Source organism: Salvia splendens, chromosome 21 (genome assembly GCF_004379255.2).
Source record: "Salvia splendens isolate huo1 chromosome 21, SspV2, whole genome shotgun sequence".
In the NCBI taxonomy this organism is placed as follows: Eukaryota; Viridiplantae; Streptophyta; class Magnoliopsida; order Lamiales; family Lamiaceae; genus Salvia; species Salvia splendens.
In genome coordinates this window covers 25,071,860-25,092,453 of record NC_056052.1, presented here as the reverse complement: position 1 = coordinate 25,092,453, position 20,594 = coordinate 25,071,860, and the positions used below count along the sequence as shown (strand labels likewise).

General features: G+C 36.1%; 5 protein-coding genes across 7 annotated transcripts; all 5 read right to left on the bottom strand.

Annotated features, from left to right (window-relative positions):
* Window positions 1–265: 265 nt before the first annotated feature.
* Window positions 266–2,941, bottom strand: LOC121783681 (leucine-rich repeat receptor-like kinase protein CLV1a). 2 transcript variants are annotated; one of them, XM_042181830.1, is made up of 3 exons: window positions 2,298–2,941; window positions 988–2,045; window positions 266–696 (listed from the first exon to the last, which is right to left on the bottom strand). In XM_042181830.1, exons 1-3 carry the CDS (start codon window positions 2,768–2,770, stop codon window positions 377–379), a joined length of 1,851 nt encoding a protein of 616 aa, XP_042037764.1. In that variant the 5' UTR covers window positions 2,771–2,941; the 3' UTR covers window positions 266–376. The 2 variants fall into 2 exon arrangements, with proteins under 2 accessions (XP_042037764.1, XP_042037763.1); XM_042181829.1 differs by having other exon boundaries at window positions 988–2,941.
* Window positions 2,942–3,181: 240 nt separating this feature from the next.
* LOC121784426 (amino acid permease 8-like) lies at window positions 3,182–6,642 on the bottom strand. Its single transcript, XM_042182564.1, has 7 exons — window positions 6,552–6,642; window positions 5,711–5,935; window positions 5,358–5,451; window positions 4,700–4,917; window positions 4,153–4,292; window positions 3,837–4,058; window positions 3,182–3,604 (listed from the first exon to the last, which is right to left on the bottom strand). Exons 1-7 carry the CDS (start codon window positions 6,640–6,642, stop codon window positions 3,182–3,184), a joined length of 1,413 nt encoding a protein of 470 aa, XP_042038498.1.
* A 706-nt stretch (window positions 6,643–7,348) lies between these two features.
* LOC121783346 (amino acid permease 8-like) lies at window positions 7,349–10,268 on the bottom strand. The gene is made up of 7 exons (XM_042181393.1): window positions 9,937–10,268; window positions 9,311–9,538; window positions 9,042–9,135; window positions 8,733–8,950; window positions 8,446–8,585; window positions 8,139–8,366; window positions 7,349–7,951 (listed from the first exon to the last, which is right to left on the bottom strand). Exons 1-7 carry the CDS (start codon window positions 10,037–10,039, stop codon window positions 7,520–7,522), a joined length of 1,443 nt encoding a protein of 480 aa, XP_042037327.1. The 5' UTR covers window positions 10,040–10,268; the 3' UTR covers window positions 7,349–7,519.
* Window positions 10,269–11,678: 1,410 nt separating this feature from the next.
* On the bottom strand, window positions 11,679–14,202 carry LOC121785159 (mitochondrial import inner membrane translocase subunit TIM17-2-like). 2 transcript variants are annotated; one of them, XM_042183533.1, is made up of 3 exons: window positions 14,079–14,202; window positions 12,716–13,512; window positions 11,679–11,924 (listed from the first exon to the last, which is right to left on the bottom strand). In XM_042183533.1, exon 2 carries the CDS (start codon window positions 13,415–13,417, stop codon window positions 12,731–12,733), a length of 687 nt encoding a protein of 228 aa, XP_042039467.1. In that variant the 5' UTR covers window positions 13,418–13,512; window positions 14,079–14,202; the 3' UTR covers window positions 11,679–11,924; window positions 12,716–12,730. The 2 variants fall into 2 exon arrangements, with proteins under 2 accessions (XP_042039467.1, XP_042039468.1); XM_042183534.1 differs by lacking the exon at window positions 14,079–14,202 and having other exon boundaries at window positions 12,707–13,512.
* Window positions 14,203–14,628: 426 nt separating this feature from the next.
* LOC121783462 (signal recognition particle 19 kDa protein-like) lies at window positions 14,629–16,783 on the bottom strand. The gene is made up of 4 exons (XM_042181537.1): window positions 16,653–16,783; window positions 16,072–16,257; window positions 15,878–15,977; window positions 14,629–14,936 (listed from the first exon to the last, which is right to left on the bottom strand). The coding sequence occupies exons 2-4, from the start codon at window positions 16,246–16,248 to the stop codon at window positions 14,806–14,808; spliced, it is 408 nt and encodes a 135-aa protein (XP_042037471.1). The 5' UTR covers window positions 16,249–16,257; window positions 16,653–16,783; the 3' UTR covers window positions 14,629–14,805.
* Between the last annotated feature and the right edge of the window lie 3,811 nt (window positions 16,784–20,594).

Genomic DNA, 20,594 nt, shown 5'->3' with positions numbered 1-20,594 from the left:
TAAATGGGTGATAGCATATTATAGTGGAGTTTATTTATTGAATGTCAATCTTTCTCTCTCTCAGGTGAACTTCGAAATTATTTCAGTAACTCGATGGAGGAGCTTTGTAAGCAAGCTGTTTGATGAAATGCGCGAGAGGGATTTGGCGTCGTTGTATTCGACAATTTATGCGTAACCGAGGTTGAATTTCAGCATTAAGATCAAACATTGTTTCATGGTGAATTGGGGATCAACTGAGGCTGCTTTCAGGTACTAATATTTTCACTTTTGTTAAACAATGTTGCATTTCAGGTAAAAGCATAATTTCATGCATACATGTAACACGATATAGCTTTGGATTTATTTACACTGAGCTCGAAGTCATTCGACTACAAGATCAGGAAGAATCTCTTCTGCAATTCTGTAGAATGTGCAAACAATCCTTCATGAATGGCCTATTAGAAGGTGATGTAGCAGTACAGATGACTCCTAGCCGAAAAACGGTTATGATTTGATCCATGTAGATCGTCTCCTTGATCTCGTCATCCACTGCATCAATAATGGCATTTGTATCTCTGTAGTGTAGGTGTGCCCTTTCTGCTAGGTTCATATGATCTCCGTAAGTAACAGCTTCTCTCCCTGTAGTCAATTCGAGTAGCACCACTCCGAAGCTGTAAACATCAGTCTTTCTGTTCACTTTTGATGTGTAGGCATACTCTGAAATCCATGTTTCACTAGTGAGGCGTTTATTTTTTGCACGAGATTTAATAAAACTATGTTTAGTTAGTTAAGCAAAGAACGAATAAAGTAGGAGAGACAAAGTAGAGAAATTAAAGTAAGAGATTAAAAGTGTTGATTTTTGCCAAAAAAAAGGAAACGATTCACTTACCTTTGGATGTCCTAAAATGGAATATGAATCACTCAACAAGGGACGAAAACAGATGGAGTATATACTAGTATTAGAAATAAACAATCAGTTAGAGATGTTGGGGTTTGTGTAACGCATACCGGGGGGAATGTAGCCAAAAGTTCCAGCTATACTCGATGCTGTTTCTGTGTCTCCCTGCCTGCTGAGCAGTTTTGAGAGTCCAAAATCTGCTATTTTGGCATTGAGTTCCGAGTCCAGTAGTATATTTCTTGACTTGATATCACGGTGTATGATAGTTGGGGAGCAGTCATGGTGCATATAGCATAGTCCTTGTGCTGCTCCAATGGCGATATGTAGCCTCATCGGCCACTCCAATTTGGTGACTGGACAGTCACCAGCAGATGATATTTCCCTGCTTCTGCCGTGAAGCCATTGGTGAAGGCTCTTGTTCTCGACATATTGGTAGACGAGAAGCTTCACTTCTTTGGTTGAGAGATAGCATAGAAGCTTCACTATATTGTTGTGCCATATAGTCCCCAGCGTTTTGATCTCTGCTAGGAATTCCTTCTCGAGTCCGTGGTCTGATTTTCTGGGATTCACAATGCTCTTGATAGCAACAGCAATGCTTCCTTCATTCACGAAAACTCGATATACCTTTCCCGAGCCTCCATACCCAATCAGGTTTTCATCTGCAAGACTAGACAAGATTTCTGTTTTATTGAACTTCAACCTCTGAAATGTAATCATCTTCCATTCGTCTTCTACAGTCACAGAAGGACTGGTAGGCCAGATTTGCCCGCGTCTTGAATCAATGATCTTATGCCTCTTGAGCAACCATCTTCGTAGCAAGTAGAAAAGTATTGCAAATACTACAACCCCGCAACCAACTATCACTACTACCATTATCACAAAATGCTTCTCTGATTCATCGTGTTTGGATTGACATTTCAGATATTCCCGACTTCCTGGTAGACCATTTCTCGGGTCTTCAGAACAGAGGTTGGAAATATCAAAGCAGTTCTCATGAAAGAACCGGTTCACAAATTCGCGTGGCACCTTTCCTGAGAAGTTGTTAGAGCAAAGCCTGAGTACGCTCATCGACCTCAGGTGAACCACGTTTTCTATGCCTCCAGATAGCTGGTTTTCAGACAAATCCAGTGTCCTTAATCCCGTGAGTTCAGTTAGACTTTTCGGAAATCTGCCATATAATTTGTTGTGAGTAAGATTTAGCTCTTGCAGCCTGTACAAATTCATTTGCTCTGGCAGTTGGCCGGAGATGGCGTTGTAACCAAGAAGCAGATGATTTAGACTCATTTGGAACAGTCCGGTGGGGAGTTCCCCATCAAGCAAATTCATCGACAAATCCAATGACGTAAGTTTGAACAAATTCTTTACAACATCAGGGATCGATCCATTCAAGTAATTTTGAGAGAGATCAAGAACTTCTAACCTCACTGCTTCTATAGGCGCAGGTATCGCCCCGACCAATCTGTTTCCATGCAGCCATAAATGCGTCAGCCTTTTATGCAACAGCAGCTCACCCGGGATCTTCCCAGACAGTTCGTTCATGGACAGGTCCAACCTCACTAGTTTCGAGCAGTTGTAAAGGCTGGCAGGTATGTCCCCATACAAGAAGTTTCTAGCCAGGTAGATCGAATCGAGGTTTGTTAGCAGACATATCGTTGATGGGATTGTTCCTCTTATGTTGCTGTCTGCTAGTTTCAGGCCGGTGACTGTGCCAAAGGCACACTTGACTTCTGGCCAGTCGCAGGAGGATGAGGTCGAATTCCACCAACGTAGGGAGGAGGGAGCGTCCCAATGCTGTTTCAAGCTCAAAAGAATAGCTTGCTCAGAAGACAAGTCTTGTGAGTTTACTTGAAGGTGTAGAGGAGTTAGCAATATGAAGAGGAGAAGAGGTGCCATTGCTGCAAAATTTTTGTATTTTCTTGAATTACATAAATTTTCCAAGTCAAGTCAATGCATAAAGTATATGTGTCTTTTTTTAACAGTGATGTCTTACTATTTCCACGTTGACTCTGGTAAAGTGGGAAGAACACGTCAATATAGATATACTTATCTCCATAATATAGTAAAATCAAGGAAGAAATTTTTTTTTAGTAGTAAATTTTCAATACTAAATTTTTTCTGTTCCTACTACTTGCTTGCTATTGCCATTATAATGTTGAACTGATTTGTACAATATCACAAAATGAGTTCAAATCAATAGTTTGGTACTTCACGGATAAATTTTAAAGTTGATATGCAATGACCAAAGTTTATAAATTTAAAAATATATCACCTAAAAACATCACAAAATCCTATTTAACCAACGATCTACTCTACAAACTTAAAAGGTGTGTAGCCCTTAAGTCCTCTGCTAAGACCTTCAACGGCACCACAGCCGGCGGCTACAGCCACGAGCAAACAAGTCACGTTGATCGTCTGAAGGCCGAGCCACCGCCACGTGTGCCACGGGATCTTGTTCGTGGTGATGTACAACTCGATGGGAAAAAACACCGTCAGAGGCCAATACCCCACAGCCCCGAGCAAGGCTAGAATGTCATTGAAGAATGGAATTATCATTGAAACTAGGGTTGCAAGTGCTACAAACATGGTCCTCCAAATCAATCTGAACAAATTTATGGTCAATTTATGCTTGCCAATGCCAATGCTGTATTCTGCGTTGATGAACTTCGATTTCGGGAATCTCCTCCGGGTCCGTTGCTCGATCGCCTTGAAGATGGGCTGCGCGCATACCTATAAAATTTACGATCGAGAGATTTAATTTAAACTTAGAACAAGGGGTACAACTGTACTAAAAAATACTAACATCTTAATAATGAATTGAGATTTTTACAAACAAAGCATTAGTGGTCTAGTGGTAGAAGGTTCTATTCATTGTCGTATAACTCGCACCCACAAATAAAAAATTATGGATGCGCCACGCATATAAATGCTTTAAAAATAATAACAATAGTTTTTTGCTAACCTGATATGCCCCGACAAGATGCGCCACAACACAGGCGTTGGCAACATTGACCAACCAGAACGGCTCGTAGAAGCCGGTGAGCATATTCCCGGGCGCGTGGTTCCCGAGCGCCGCGTAGCCGAAGCATCCGCACATCATGTAGAATGCGGTCGTGGTCGCCGCGGCAACGGTATTGGCCCTTTTCATCACTACGTTTTCCGGAGGTGTTGCTTTTAGTGTATCCTTGAACAAGGCCCAAGAATTATATTTCTTAGCAAATGTAATAAGACACAAATATATTGTCACATTTTTTATTTTATTCTTATAATATGTTTACCTGAATTTCAATCAAGATTATGGAATAACTATAGGCAAAAGCAATGTCACCAAAGGCTCTGAACCCTCTCCACATCTTCTGAGAAGGAGATAAACCTATACCGATCTCGATGCCACCAAGGCTCGTCCCTCCCCCTTTTCCTGTCAAATTAATACAAGAAAATATTTGTCACAACAATTTAGACAATTTTTTTCTTCTAACTTCACACTTTTCTAAAAATATTTTTCCGTATGTTCGTCAATTCACGCCCTTCTTCATGGTCGCACGAGTTCTAAGAAATGCGAATGAATCTAAGAAATGTCAGTAAATTACGATAGTGAAATGGAAAACCTACTTATCAAATAGTACAGTATAATAAAACTGAAATGAGACATGTCATGACAGTGTCCCATTTTGACAAAATGAAACATATAAGAACACTATGTCACTATCGAATAAAATAGTAAACGGCATTGTTTCAATAAGTTTTTTTTCTGGTTTTCTTATTTTAACACCGTGACTATCATCAAATGCAAAAAAAATGATTTAAGAGTTATAGAAATTGTACCTGAAACGAATTTTACAAAGGCGAGGCCTGCGCCTATGGAGGCATAGGCCAAAGACATAACTGCTGCAAATAAAGAGAGGAATGATAGTTTATCAAAATTAGGGATTTGTGATAACAATACTTCAACAATTCCCATCCCAATCATGTATTCAATGTGAGAAGATCTGCATACAGCTTCATGCCCTTTGTTGCGAAAGCACTCTGATTTCTCAATCGCCCTATACATATAATTAAATCCACCATAAATCATTTCATATAATTAAAAATATTGCATAGGGCACACTGGAAAAATCAGTTTGATCAACTTCTGGTTAGTTCCGCAACTTTTTAAAATGGCTAATCATATCACTTTGACATTTTTTCTCAATTGTCCTATAATTTCGGATTTGGGGAAATTATGTATGTAGCATACGAAAAATAATATGTGAACAAAACGTTCAACTGCCGGTTAATATATCAAGTCAGCTATATCTTTAATTTTTATACATGTATACATGTGTCGCGTCAATAAATCCAGACGCATAGTACACAAGGATATTTCATCGTAGGACAGTTGAAAAAATACGATATAATTAATCATTTTTTAAGTTGCGAATTAATCAAACTTGATTGTTTCCTAAGCTTATAAATAAATTAACATCATATCATTATATCATACACTATGCTTATCGATGTTGTGATGGTGTAACCGACCAGCAATCCGCCTAAGATAGCGTATTGAACCGTGGCACACACTCCATACATCACCTCACCTAAGTACACACAAAAAAAAATATATTCAGATTCATTTATATAAGCATTTTAGGAAAAGAAGTTCGATTTATACCTAGTATTACAAAATCAGACTACGGAATCATGAATCACTTTTCAGTTAATTATGATTCATCATTCCATAGTCAGATTATGCATCTAATCGCACTTTTTCAAAACTGAGAGTTTTAAAGTGCGATTTTAAGCTAAAGGCGTCTTTTTTAATAAATATTGAAAGGTGCAAACACAAATTATGAATACCGAAGTTATTTTTGATGACTTGTGTGTACGTATGACAAGGCGCGCCGGTAGGAGTTCTATAGCAATCTGCTAGTAGATTCGATGTGTACAATGTTACGGCAGAGAAGACGACGAGAGTTGTGACGCCAGCGATCCATCCCAACTGCGCCATGGCCCAAGCTAGTGATAGAACTCCCGACCCTATCACCGCTGTGATAATGTGTGCACTTGCCGTCCATAGATTGCCTAATTCATGTTCAAAGTGTTATATTAGATTGCTAGTCGAACATACTCCTTTTGTTCAAAGTGTTATATTAGATTGGGTTTAAGAAACCATAAAGGAAAGAGAGTGCAAAAATTTAGTCGAATTAAAGAAACCATAAAGGAAAGAGAGTGCAAAAATTTAGTCGAATTAAAGAAACCATAAAGGAAAGAGAGTGCAAAAATTTAGTCGAATTAGTGGAATGCAAGATTCATTTATAAAAAAAATGGTAGTAAAAATTAAATAAGACATTTTTTATAGACATCCATTTTTGGTAAAATCGAAAATGGTGGATCGCGGAGAGTGATGTAGGTAAAGATTTTTTTTATTAAATATTTAGTATGATGTTGGAAGACAAAAAAACATGTTTTGGTTGGGGGTGCTGCAGCTCTCAATAGTAATGTTACTTCACATAAATCCAATTTATATGGCCATATTTTCATTTAGATAAACATTTCATTTTCTTCACTTTTTTAGCTTCAAGAGTGAAAGATCTAGAGAACTCAAATGTAGGATTACAAAATTAAGGATAGAGAAGCAAATAAACATTTTGATGTTGTAAAAGATACCCATAAAATTAGTAAAATAATAATGAAATACCTGTCCTCTTAATTGAGTTTTGAGATTTATCTGCTTCCAATCCAGATTCAATGCCTTCAACTTGTGTATTCTGATCTCTCACCTCTTCCATGAATTATTATAAAAAATGAGGACTGCAATAATAGCTAATTCATCATAAAATAAACACGACCAAAATACTCCCTAAAAACACTGTTACAACGATTGTATGTAAAAGTTAGTACTAATAATTACGAAATATCTGAATTTGATGAAAAAAAGCTTATAATTAAGTAGAAGAAGCTTTGAGCAGAAGCTCCATATTTTTATAGGTACATCAAATCTACGATGGCATTTAACAGAATTATAGACGTTAATTACGGATAATATGACCTTTTGAATTGGTAGATTCTGTTTAGGCAGTAGACTAAGCCATATAAAACAAGTCAATTGTCCTAAAATTAAGATTTTAAATTTTTAATGGACGAATGAAACTTATTTTGTATTCTGAGATTTGATCAAATAACAAAGCTAACTAGCTAAGACTATTTATGGAGTAATAAAGTTAAACAGATGCATCCATTTTTAATACTTCAAATTGCTGTGATGTATGCGAGTCCTTGATATGAATAGTAACACCTAAAATCTGTCTATAAAACCCCATAATAAATTATTCAATTAATTTTTCTCTGAGTGCTATAGTGAATTGGTAGAAAGTATAGGAAACAAAAATCTTATATCAATCATTTCATATTTCTTAAAAATCATTTCACATTTCTTAAAAATCGAGTTGTCATAAAGTAAGACATCTATGGGCAAATAGGATATATATAACTTTGTACTATAACTTATAGTATTCCTCATTTCTTTTACTATCTTCAGAAGCACATGTCAAACATTTCACGTTTATTTTGAACATTATAAAGTTCAAATTTTAGTCCAATCAACATCTTCAAATAGAAAAACTACCAACTCTTCTATAAAGAGTTGTTACATCTCCATGAACCATCCTAGTCCTTCACCTTGAAAGGCTCGTAGGTCTCGAGCGACTTCCCGAGCCCTTGGAGTGAGCCACAGGCCGCAGCCACGGCCACGAGCAAGCACACACCGTTGATAAGTTGGAGGCCGAGCCACCTACGGGTCCACCTCCCAACCCTATTGTTGGCGATGTACATTTCAATGGGGAAATACACTGTCAACGGCCAATATCCTATTGCCCCTAGCAAAGCTAACACATCATTGAAAAATGGCATCAACAATGCTACAAAAGTTGCAAATATCACAAACAAACTTCTCCATATCAATCTCAAAAAGTTGAGACTGATCACAACCCTTTGCTTTTTGTCAAGGCTTATGGTGTACTCCCCGGTCACCAGCACCGACCTCGGCCACTTCTTCCTCGCCCACGACTCCACAACGCTGTAAATAGGTTGTGCAAATACCTAAAAGGAACATCAAAATTGTCAAAAAAGAAGAAGAGAGATATACTATTAGACTTATCAAATGGGCCGGCACAACCCAACTTAGCCCATGCCCAGTATAGGTGGGCCCGCCCAATCCAGGCCACTTCAAACATGTGCTTTGGGCTAGGCCCATTTGACAAGGATAAGAATAATCATAGTAGTATACTTGATATGCTCCAACTAGGTGTAGCACAATGCAGGCGTTGGCCACGTCCACGAGCCAGAAGGGCTCGTAGAAACCGAAGCCCGTTAGCAGATTCCCGGGTGCATCGTTGCCAAATGCAGCATAGCCGAAGCAGCCACACATCAGGTAGAAAGCTGTAGTAGTTGATACAGCAACAACATTGGCCTTCTTCATCACTTGGTTTTCAGGAGGGCTGGATTTTAGTGTATCCTAAATAATTAATCATGCAAATATTTTAGTTATCTTAATGTGTGACAAACAAATGCAACATATTTAAAAAAAAAACTACCTGAATTTCAACCAAGATTTGAGAATAAGTGTAAGCAAAAGCAATGTCACCAAAGGCTCTAAACATTCTCCAAATCTTCTCCGCTGCTGTTAGGCCATCCCCGATTTCTACACCCGTGAGCGAGGTTCTTCCCCTGTCCCCTACTCGAGCCAAGAACCACGTTACTTATGCAGATCTTTCAAACAAACGAGGCGTTGATCAAACTCATCAAAATCAATATTTCAAGATCATTTAGGCCAATCAACCACTAGAAAACAGAGTTTATAGAAAAGGTATCCATTCATAACCTGAAACAACTTTTGCAAAGGCGAGCCCTACGCCTATAGACGAGTATGCAAAAGACATGATGGCTGCAACGACAGAGAGCATCGACAGCCTGTGGAAGTTGGGGATTTGAGACAGGAAAATCTCAAGAACTCCCAATCCTATCATATATGGATTGTGAGAAACACTGCATGAAACCCCATGGCCTCGGCTATGGAAGCAATCCGACTTCTGGATAGCACTGAAGAACACCACAAAGATCGTCTCACAAGTCATAACGAAGATCAGCACCGTCTCATGACAGATTTTAGACAAAATTTCATCATACTTACGCCATACTTATCGATGCTGTGATGGTGTATCCGATCACCATCCCGGTTAAGTTCACATATTGAACCGTTGCACAAAACATATACATCACTTGACCTAAAAAATAGGTTAAATATGCAACTTTAGGAAAGTTTTAAGATGAACCAAATGATTCCAATTTAGACAACACAAATATGTAATTTCAAGTGTAATGTAAGTTAGAGATGTGATACAAAATTTAGTACTCCTACTTATTTAGAAAAGTCTAAAACGGAAACAAGAAATTTATTACCAAGGTTGTTCTTGACAACTTCCTTGTAAGTATAGTTGCGTTTTCCAGTAACTGGGGATCGATAGCAATCTGCAAGGAGGCTGCCCGTGTACAATGTGATGCCGGAGAAAATGACAAGAGTCGCAACACCGGCAATCCATCCAAGCTGTGCAACTCCCCATGCTAGTGAGAGAACTCCAGAGCCTATGATTGCTGTAATAATATGTGCACTTGCAGTCCAAACGTTTCCTATTTCGACAACACAAATGTATGTTATTTCAGCTGCTGTTTATAATGCATATATAAACTTGATTTTGGATGTAATAATCTGTGCACAAATATGTAAGTTCAAGTGTTATGTAGTATAATGCATATGTAAGCATAGTGTTGGATGTATTAATTATATGAACATATTTTTTAGATGAAGTGATTTAGTAATGTGCATTAAGCCAATAAATGAAGAAATTAACAACTCCATAAACTCAAAACAGAGATAAAAGAGTGAAAGATACTGCAATATTTCAAACTATTCTCACTTTTCCTTACTAATTTTGATTCATTTAAATGGGAAGATCATTATGAAAATAGTTCAAGCAAACATGAATGCAATTTTTCTAATAGAAATGATTTTATAGTAGTGTTTTTACCTGTTCTCTTAGGCTTCCCATCATCATCAAACTCATCATTTCCAAGTTTCTGAATTTCCAAACCAGATTCAGAGCTAAAAATCTGGTCTCTAAATCCCTGCATTATTAACTCCTTCTCTTACACTAAAATAAGTAACTTAGATTTTTTATTAGAGTTAATATGCTCTTGCAGTTGCTAGAAATTTTGAAACAAGAACACTAAAAATGCAGATTTTATAGACCTGCATGCACCAAATATACTGTATAATAGTATTCCATAATCCAATAAAATATTGAAAAAAGGGTGGAAAAGAAGTAGATATTGAGCAAATCTGAATAAAGGGAAAAGATGAAGAGGTGGGGGGTTTTTTTTATATCTACTTTATTTTCTTTTTAAAAAAGGGGAATTTTGGAAATTTTAAAAAACAATAGCAGTTGACTGTTCTTCACTTGTGTTATCAAGATTGATGATAATTTCAGACTGCAGTGAAAGGTGAGACAAGTGTAAAGCACACATTGTCTTTAATGCTAAAATGGAGAATCATTTCTTTATTTTTAAAGTGAAAAGAGATTTTAAATCATCGATGTACCCATTTTCAAGAAAACTGGTGAAAATAAATGCTCAAGTTTGAATGGTAATATACATCTTGAGGAATAAAATATATATTCTGGATAAATTCATCTTTAGCTTATTTATTACAATTGTTTTTTCTACTAGTTGTGGTTATTTTTCAAAAGTGGATCAATAATATTTTCATTTATCATGTAGTGGTCATGAATCCAATCTAGTATTGATTAAAGAGAAATCGTCTCACTCGGTATAAATTTATCTTTTTCAAATTTTATATGAGAATGGGTCAAGGGATAATAATTTGGATAGTTTATATTAGTGCTACACAAAGCAAGAACGCAATGATGCATAATCTTGTAAATGGAGAATAAGCAATGATACGATCTCCTATAATTTCCTTTCGATAAGTATCATCCCTTATAATATTTGCCATCAACCTCAAAAAAGCTAATTTTCGAGCTTTCTTTCTATAAATATATACTAGTAGTAGCAATTGACCAATTAAAAGTTGGAGACTCTTCAAATTTGTACAACTATAATCACAATCGGTCACAACTTCTTCGTGCCTAGTGTTTGAATTAACTCCTTCTGATCGTATTTCTCCCAAAATGAAAGAAAAAAAATTGTCTTTTCCAAACTACTGTCTTAATAAAAAAAAAATCTTTACAAGTTGAAGGGAATTTGTAGCAATTATATCATCTTTATCATGGTAATTATTTGCTTTTGAATAGACACTCGTGAACACAGAATTGAAGAAAAAGGTGATGCCTTCCCAACTAAACTTGAAACCCAAATATTTAGGTTACGAATAAATTTTTGATGACATGTCTAAAGAGCATTTACTTTCCTTGATAAGATAAAAATAATTGCACTTTCTTGGGTCGATTTTATATACAAAGAACAGTCCAATATAATGAAATAATACTGAATAATGGAGTACCAAATTCTGTTAAGATTTCCTTTTACTCGACTTTGTAACAAGATTCTTCAAAATAATGCAATCTGCATTTGCTGGTCTAAAAGAAGTAAACAATGACAATGGATGCATGTGGATAAGATTAATCAATTTAACAACATTTTAATGAGGGAAATGTGAAAGGAAAGAAATGGTACAATAATTGGCTGAATAAATCTGGGAAACAAAAAAAGCTTGATCACGACCTAAAAAATCCTTGTCATAAGATCAAAAACATAAAAACATAAAATCCTTGTCTAATTGAAATACTATATTATGTTAGATATATTAAAGTGTCAAGTTCCTGAGATAGCAAGCACATTTTAGATTCAAAATACAGACACAGACGAATCAAGATTATAAAAAAAAAACAGAAAAGACAGATGAAGCTGCTTTTATTACAAGTTTCAAGTGCTCTTATCATCAATCTCCAACCGTGCGTGGATCACAATGCCGAAACCTGACTACCATCAGCGGATAATCCTGCAGAGTCACACAAGAAGATCAAGCTATGTCACAATAGCATCATACAAGAAAAACATAGAGTGTTTGAAATTGAAAAACATACAAGCTAACATCAACTGCAACGGAAAATTATGGTTTTTCAGTCCTAAATTTTTTAATACAATTCGAACTCAAACTGCTGAACACGAGTTTCTCAACCCAAAACAATAGCTTTTGTAGCCATAGCTGATGAAGGAGCTGTTAAGCCAAAACACTTAGTTATGAGTGAGCTTGGCTTATGCCTTCTATTAAGTCATCTTCCTAAGACATGAGCTTTTTCACCAGGAATCATTCTTGAAACATCCATTTTGATAGATAGCATTTCGGTTGTTTTACATTTAATAAAGTGTGTGTGCGGGTGTGGCTGTGTGGGTGTCTCACAATGCCATTATACGGATGTTGCAAAGACACGACAATAAGAGTCAAAAACTGAAGAGACATCATAATAAGTGGATAGCATTCACACTGAATCTAATTTAGTGGGGATTTTAGATTTTCAAAGAATCAAAGCTCATCACCATGGCTATAATATATGCAACAAATGTAAGGCACGCCAGAAGGTCTTATGGATAAATGAAGTAATACTTAAACAAAAATTATCAAATTCAAAAAACAAAACTGAATATGCAGCTTAACAAAAGCCTATATCAAACAAATCCAGTATTGGATCCCCAAATCGTGACTAATGTAACAATGCAAGATCAAAACCAATCAATCAACAGTTACATGTAATAGATGCTAAATGAAAATCATGATAGTACCTCACTTACCAGATAATCCCTTCATCATTTGTACTCGAACGTTGGAGGAGTTGGAGCATCAAAGCTCTCCAACACCTTCGTCTTACTTCCATCACCTGGAGCTGCCTCTTCCTTCTGACCAAATAGGCCTCCAAACCATGACGAAGAAGATGAAGATGGTGATGAGGAAGAAGAAGAAGATCCTGCACCCATGCTGTCAACACTTACTGGAGGCTGACCAGGCATTTGACCGGGATATCCAGGCATACCAGCCACGTTTGGAACGGGATCCTCCATAGGAGGTAAGTTCTGTGGTGCACTCATCACTTTGTTCAACATTATCCCAGCTCCCTCAATCAAAGCAAGTAAAACGCCACCAAACAATGCTGACCGAGAAGCAGCACCCATTCCCTGACGCATCTGCAGAAAGCCTCCCGTTGCTGCACCTGCTATGATCGAGTTCCATGGATCCTCTTTCTGCCGCATGTACACCATTGTACAGTCAAAGGTGGAAAAGAGCCCACCCCACACTGCAAAACTCCCACCAACACGAGGGGCATTCATGCGAACTGCTTGAGAACCCCCCATCAGACGCTCACCTTTGGGAGAGTTATAGGTACCTTTCAAGAAATGGAAGGCTGCACCACCAACAGCCCCCATCCCAAAAGCTCCACCTACGTCATCAAGGATACGATCCGGGCAAGGCTCTCTAGATGTTTCCGGAGTGCCCATAGATCAATTCCGGCAAGCCAACGGGATAAAAGGTACACAAGTAAAGTATTCCTAACACTTGTTTCCGGCAAATCAAATTATCTTGATCGCCTCCCCTATAAATTAACACGAATTAGACCACTTTCAAAAGCAAAACGTATATGCTTGTTTGAATGATCATATAATGTGTAATTATCAATTCCACACAACAAAGATCAAGCTACTTTTCCATCAAAATTCATTCATCACAACACACGCACACAACATAGTTATAAAATACTTGACTAAAAACTCAATTGATTATCAATTCAGTGAATCCCTAAACAAAATAACACACATCCATTTCGCTAAATTCCAGACATTTAAAGTACTATTCGTTTCATTCAAAATATTTCAACAATTTTTACAAAAATCACAACGAGCTGAAAAAACAACTAAAAATGGAGATCAGCAAAACTCAAATCCGAATATTTTGGAGTGAAGAAATCTAACATAGTATTTGATATCACAAAAAGCCCAGTCCACCAATTAATTATCCGATAAGTTAATGGGAGAAATATAGCTAAAAATAAACAAAACATCATAAGCGAGAAAATAATGCATTCGTATATTACGCGGCGAAGAATTCAATAGCCAAAACAGGAAAAGAAGAAAGAAAGAGATAGGAAGAAGTAGAATTTACCTCAGAATGCGTCGTTTGGTGACGACACTTCAAGGGTGAAGGGTTTAGGCCTTAGGGGAAAGCCGGTGACAGAGATCGAGAGGAGAGAGAAGAAGAGAGTTTATAATTTGGATTTGGGCTTCACAGTTTTAGACTTTTAGTTTTGGATTTGGGCTTCGTCTATATTTATTAACTACTGATTATTTTCTGATAATTTTCAAAGTTACCAGAATTTGAATAGAGTTTCTGATTTTTCTGACAATTTGCACTACTTAATATTGGTCAATTTATAGTAACTATTAATTTATTTATGTAGCCTCAAGAAAAAAAAAAGACCTCACGAATTATTTACCTTGTAGCATATTTTTGTAATTGGTTGGGAAATCTTTTGATAAAATGCGAGAATTTTATCATGATGTATTTTATAGTCAATAAATCAGGTTACTGAAAAAGCCACCATTAATATTTAATATCCATATGAAAACCTAAAAGGGAGTGTACAAAAATGAGACACGAACTAAATATGTTGATGTTCAGCAATATATGTGGAATAATAACAAACGCCAAGACATTTGCAATGTAAAAGTGCAATAATTATTTTTTTTAAACCAAAAATGTACTAATAAACAGGTAATTTAGTTAAAGCAGCTACAAATGGACATTTGAACAATCCACCAATAAGAAGTACAACACCATCTCCAAAAATGTCTCACAACAGCATGGGAAGTTCGCAGAGCCACACTATGTTCTACCGCTTCTTCTTTCCACCCTTTCCAGATTTAGAAGAGCCGGCTGCAGCTGATGTGGCAGCCTCCTGTTTCTTCGTTCGACCCGGATGTCGAGGAACCAGCTCTGCAACTTGAAGCATTAGTTGCTTCCCTGCAATACAGCAGGAGATCGAATTAGCAAGTCCAGGACAGAGCTCATGGTACCAATGCGAGTAACCAATCACCATGACATAAAAACACACATAACAATGACATAATAAGAGGCATTACTTCAAAATTCCACTAGACGAAAGCCTAGGACAAGTTACTCCAGAAAACAGTGGTGGAACAGGAACGAGAGTAAGAACAAACACCTCTCTTCTATTCAATAAGCAAGCACAAAGGGAAGAAACTGTTTTTGCATTAGAAATTGCTTTGAAATTGTGTTGAAAACTTTAAATGTATGGGGTTAATTTAGACCTTTCATGGCAGCTACTTTGAGATATGAAAAAATTTGGTTTGTCAATTTCACTAGTCGAACAAGTACCCAGACGGCCATGGTGGTGCAAATCAATAAAACAACCTGTTTAGATGCTTATGTCTTCACTGAGATGATCCTCTAAATAGGCAACCACATATCCTCGAAACATAACTCATTGTTAGAGCTAGAAAAGTGTTACTGTAAATGTGCCTAACATCCTTTTCATTGTCTGCCTGAGTCCTTTCATGAATACTTAATGAAGCACTTTCAATAAGAGATTTTGTGTTTCAAGCTAAGTGAGTGAATACAATCAACCATGCTGTGCAGAGCAACACGGTGGAGAGCATGCCTGTGACCAGTGAGTTAGTGACACACCAATAAGAAAAATTCCCGACTTCCCTTTAATATGGCCGCCAGAAAAATTACTCCTGAAGCAGCAACCCCCAACTCTAATACACTGTACCAATCTCATAAGATATCATAGACCTTTACCATGCTAACATTAACCACAGACAAATGAAATCAAAATATAAAAAGACAATCATCCCAAATTCCAAATTAGACGGAAAACACCATAGCAAAGGTCAAAAAAGTGCTGCAAACACACAACAAGACCAGAGGGGGCTACTTACTCGAAGTAATAGCTGGATTAGAGAAGCTACCATCTGCCTTTTTCAACATCACTCTCACTCTACCTCTTTGCATAAAATCTCGAGGGTATGCCTTCTCAGTCTGATGTGAAAGTAAAATCCAATCAAACCAATCGAATTTACTATACATCAAAATATAAATTAACAACAACAAGAAACTAATCAGAGGAGCATACCTCAATCACACAGGGGATTTTCAGGTGAGTGCAGCAATCGTAAACCTCGGTGCATGTAGGGTTTTCACAAGCTTTGCTGGCATTGATTCTCCGCCCCTCAGCTAGGGTTTTCTTCGAATTTATGTAAATCGGGTACAAGATCACCCATTTCTTGATATTCTGCAAATCGACATCCATAATTTTGTCCTAAAATAAGATGAAAGTAAATCAATTCAATATACCATAAAGTCATCCTTAAAATTTGTATCGATTAGCACACTAAATTGATCAATGCATGTCAATTCTCAACTTTTCATAATTCCTCTATCAGAATCTACTCTCGCAAAAAATCGAGTTATACACAATTACAGATCAATCGAGTCAGGCGAATTAAATTCCCGTTCAACATTCTGAATCTTCTCAAATACATCATGAAGTAATCTATAAACATCGACGGCGAGATACTCCCATCATTTATACACCACATCTTATTAATTTGATTTGGAACGGAAAACAAAAACAAAACCGAAGATCAAAGAATAAATTGTAGATTTTGCACCGATCGCTCCGAAGAAACAAGGAGAAATGAATTGGTGATGTACCTCAGGCGGCAGCGCGACGTGGGTTTTTGAGAAATCTGGAGAGGAACGCCGGTGCGGTGGTGGTGTGAGAAGTTTTAGAGAGAGAATTGGTAGTCTTTTGCGTTATTGGGCCTCAACTTTGGATAATAATGCTTCCAACTGAATGGGCTTTTTATGAGATTGAAAAAATATATTGATATAATAATCATTTAAATCACAACTTTTTGTAATTAATCTTATAATCTTTAAATCATAATAAATTATTCCACAATAATAAAATGAAAATTAATCTGACAATAAATTCATTTCATCCCAGATAAATCAACACTTTTTTTTTTACTTAAAACTCAAAATAGAATGACAATGTTCAATGTCAAACTATTAGTTTCAAAATTTTCCATTGAAAAAACTACAAAAAAATAATAAATTGTGATTTTTTGTTTTTTATTTAAAAATAATGATATTGAAACATAAGTTATTCACATAAAAATTAGCAACCATAATTCAATAGGAAAATCTTTCAAAATAAAAGGAAAGAAATAACTACTCCCTATGTAAATGAATCGAGTCCTCGTGAGTTAATATTGGCTGAACCCAAAAAGTGTTGAAGAATAATTGTGAATTAATATCATCTTATCTAAGAGCATTACCAAATCCAAAATAATGATAAAGTATGGCATATTTAATTTCTCAAATCCTTTTTTTAGGAACAACCTGTCTTTTTAAGGACAATTACTTGCATCGAAATCTCAATATATTTTGTCAATTTAAATAACTCATCCAAATTTTTTGTGAACTCAACTAAATCTCATTATCTCCAAATACTATCTCAACCCCTGACATTCTTTTCATCTTTTATCCCTATATATAACACTAAAAAGCCGTTCAATTCCCACAAAATCATCATTTTATTATACTCTTTCTTTCGCAACTTATTTTTTGCACTCGTTTTGAAATAACCGTAATAAATAGTTAAAGTGGATAATAAGTAAAAAGGAGAATAATGTAGATAAGAGTTACTTATAGGCGGGTCTAGTAAAGGAGTGGTACTAGGGATTAGTCTCTACTAATTATTTTTTTCCAATAGCAAAAAATGTATTTGGCCATTATCGAATTATTGTCTATAAAATAGTTGAAAATACAACTAATATTTTTTCTATGCCCGGTAGTTAGCTTAACGACAACTACATGCAGAGAAAATCTTCCGCCAATAGTCGCTGTGATAAAAATAAATGTCTGTTAGAGTGTCAGAAAGGCATGAACGGCTTGCTAGCGGGTACTAGAAGTCGATGAATACACTTGTGAATATGGTGGATGTAACAAGTGATCAATTGATAGGATATTTTCAAAAATAAAATGGAATTGATACTATAATAAATATATAGGTACATGTTTTTTTATTATGCTTTTACCTAGATTGTTACTTTAACGGCGTGTTCACCCTATTAGATTTCTAATTCGGCAAGAATTTATTTTATGGCTTTTGAAGAATTTATTAGATTTCTAATTCTAAAATCTCCAAGAATTGAATCCTTTGAAGAATTGATGCATTATATCTCATATATATAATTCTTGGCCAATTTGTTCAGTTCATATGTTTTAAACTAAAATATAAGGAAAATAGTAGCCCCAAATTCAAAATTTGACTAATAAAAAAGGAAAATAACAATTCAAAAGAGTGAGAGAGAAGGTAATAAGGTGGAAAGTTTGGGCAAATGTGATACGGATGTTGTTGGAGGGGAGTGGTCTACAAGCGAAGAAAGAGGGAGGTCGTTTGGCCATCAAATCCGGAGGAATAGCGAGAAGATTTGGAAGTTAGGGCTAGCACGAATTATTGTTATATTTTTATTGTTAATTCAATTCCTATCTTTCATCAATTATTGTTATATTTTTATTTCAGTTCCTAGTTTAGTGTTAGCAATCGTCTATATATAGGGAGATACATAGATGATAGAAGGATCTTTTGGAGAGATCAGAATTTAGACGGCGTAGCCGTGGCCTCCTTCGTGAGGATTATTTCTTGTTCTAGTCTGATTAGTTATATTGAGTTCTTTCTCTTGTTCGTTTATGTTCTTGTTCCTTAGTCTCGAGCCTTTACTCCTAACAATTGGTGCGGTGAACGATTGTCAACTCTCGGGGAGATTCACGCCTAGACGGTTTGGAGAAGGCTAATGCAGAACTCAACGCCCAGTTCCAGCAGATGAATAAACGGGTCTCGGCGTTGGGGTCAAAACTCGACTCCTTGATAGAGGAAATGCGTGCGGGTTTCGTGGCCCTCAACCACAAGTCCAAAGCAACGCCGGAGGACGGTGCGTCCTCTGAAAATTGGGAATCTAATTCGGTGTCAGCCGGCAACAAATCAACATCGCCAATGCCTACCTTTGATGGCTCGGACGCCCTCGCATGGCTTGCATGGGTGGAGCAATATTTTTATATCTCGGAAACCCCTTCTGAGGACCGGGTAGGCATCGCAATGGTGGCTCTGGCAGGCGCTGCCCTCCCTTGGTACCTTAGTCTCGAGCCTTTACTCCTAACAAAATGTGAAAAATCAACTCCAAATCTTGGTGGAGAAACCAATGCAAAAACAAATCTTACCTACTGTCCAAGATTTCAATTCTTGACCATTTCTATGAATAGTGTGGGCCTCTCCTCAATTCTAAGACTTCCTCCAATTAATTCATGGAAGGTGAACAATCATAATTTCCCCAATTGAACCAAGAATTACCCAATTCTACCAAAGTGAACACACCCTAAGATTTTTGCAATTATAGTTAATAATCACAGTGAGTATATGAATGATGTAATCGGTGGCGGAGTAAAAATCATATATTGGGGCCAAATAAAGTACATTAGGATATATAGTAGTACTAGAAAACATTACTATCATATAAAGAATTAGTATACTCTAATATGTGCATAAAATATACTGAGCATACGCATTTTTTCTTTATATGACTATTTTATGCACAAGACTATTTTTTATCATAGGGACAAGACTATTTCAGAGCACATACTATCTCAACCTTGATGTTTTTTCATCTTTTATCCCTATATTAATATTAATATGTGCATAAAATATACCGAGCATACGCATTTTTTCGTTATATGACTATTTTATGCACATACTATCATAGGGACAAGACTATTTTAGAGCACATACTATCTCAACTTTGAAGTTTTTTCATCTTTTATCCCCATATTAATATTAATATGTGCATAAAATATACCGAGCATACGCATTTTTTCTTTATATGACTATTTTATGCACATACTATCATAGGGACAAGACTATTTTAGAGCACATACTATCTCAACCTTGACGTTTTTTCATCTTTTATCCCTATATTAATATTAATGTGTGCATAAAATATACCGAGCATACACATTTTTTCTTGTTCCTTTCCAAAATAGTCTTGTCCGCAGCAATGAGAGTGTCCATGATAGTAAGGCAGCGGATGATATAACAAAATAATTTGGGCATGAGATTTCGTATATTTTTTGTTACAATTTATTTGTTTATTGTTTATTGTTTATTAATTCTGATAATGGCGAGAATGTAGTAAAATCATATGATTATCGGGAAATGTGTATAATTATACCTGAAGGTATGATGAGAGCTTGACCAGTGGAGTACAAATATAACATAATTTCATTTACTACTACTTTGAGGTTTCTAATAATGATTGAAATCAAATACCACAACAATACTAATTGCATATACTATTTGCTTTGTTCATCGTCTCATTTTTATCATTTTAAGTCGTCCATGAAAATTAATCTTCAACTTTAATTCTATTGATCCATAGTATAAATCTACTAATATACGCTAATAATATTCTAACTATTTTTTTCTTTCTACCTTAATTCTACTTTATAAATTTACGTCCAGTAATCTTTGAAAATGTATTTATATATTTTATAAAGCAATAAGTGAATGATAAAACATATAGTAGGAATGGATGC

Excerpts from the sequence above, each read along its gene's own strand:
- LOC121784426 (XM_042182564.1), bottom strand. The coding sequence starts at position 6,642 with ATGGAAGAGGTGAGAGATCAGAATACACAAGTTGAAGGCATTGAATCT. Across the intron at positions 5,936-6,551 it reads AAACTCAATTAAGAGGACAG|GCAATCTATGGACGGCAAGT; the intron begins GTATTTCATTAT and ends AACATGAATTAG. Across the intron at positions 5,452-5,710 it reads AGTCATCAAAAATAACTTCG|GTGAGGTGATGTATGGAGTG; the intron begins GTATTCATAATT and ends GTGTGTACTTAG.
- LOC121783346 (XM_042181393.1), bottom strand. The coding sequence starts at position 10,039 with ATGCAGGGATTTAGAGACCAGATTTTTAGCTCTGAATCTGGTTTGGAA. Across the intron at positions 8,586-8,732 it reads CTTTGCAAAAGTTGTTTCAG|GGGACAGGGGAAGAACCTCG; the intron begins GTTATGAATGGA and ends TGGCTCGAGTAG. Across the intron at positions 8,367-8,445 it reads AAATCTTGGTTGAAATTCAG|GATACACTAAAATCCAGCCC; the intron begins GTAGTTTTTTTT and ends TTAATTATTTAG.
- LOC121783681 (XM_042181829.1), bottom strand. The coding sequence starts at position 2,770 with ATGGCACCTCTTCTCCTCTTCATATTGCTAACTCCTCTACACCTTCAA. Across the intron at positions 697-987 it reads TTTTGGCTACATTCCCCCCG|AGTATGCCTACACATCAAAA; the intron begins GTATGCGTTACA and ends CATGGATTTCAG.
- LOC121783462 (XM_042181537.1), bottom strand. The coding sequence starts at position 16,248 with ATGGATGTCGATTTGCAGAATATCAAGAAATGGGTGATCTTGTACCCG. Across the intron at positions 15,978-16,071 it reads AAATCCCCTGTGTGATTGAG|ACTGAGAAGGCATACCCTCG; the intron begins GTATGCTCCTCT and ends CTTTCACATCAG. Across the intron at positions 14,937-15,877 it reads TAATCCAGCTATTACTTCGA|GGAAGCAACTAATGCTTCAA; the intron begins GTAAGTAGCCCC and ends GCTGTATTGCAG.
- LOC121785159 (XM_042183533.1), bottom strand. The coding sequence starts at position 13,417 with ATGGGCACTCCGGAAACATCTAGAGAGCCTTGCCCGGATCGTATCCTT.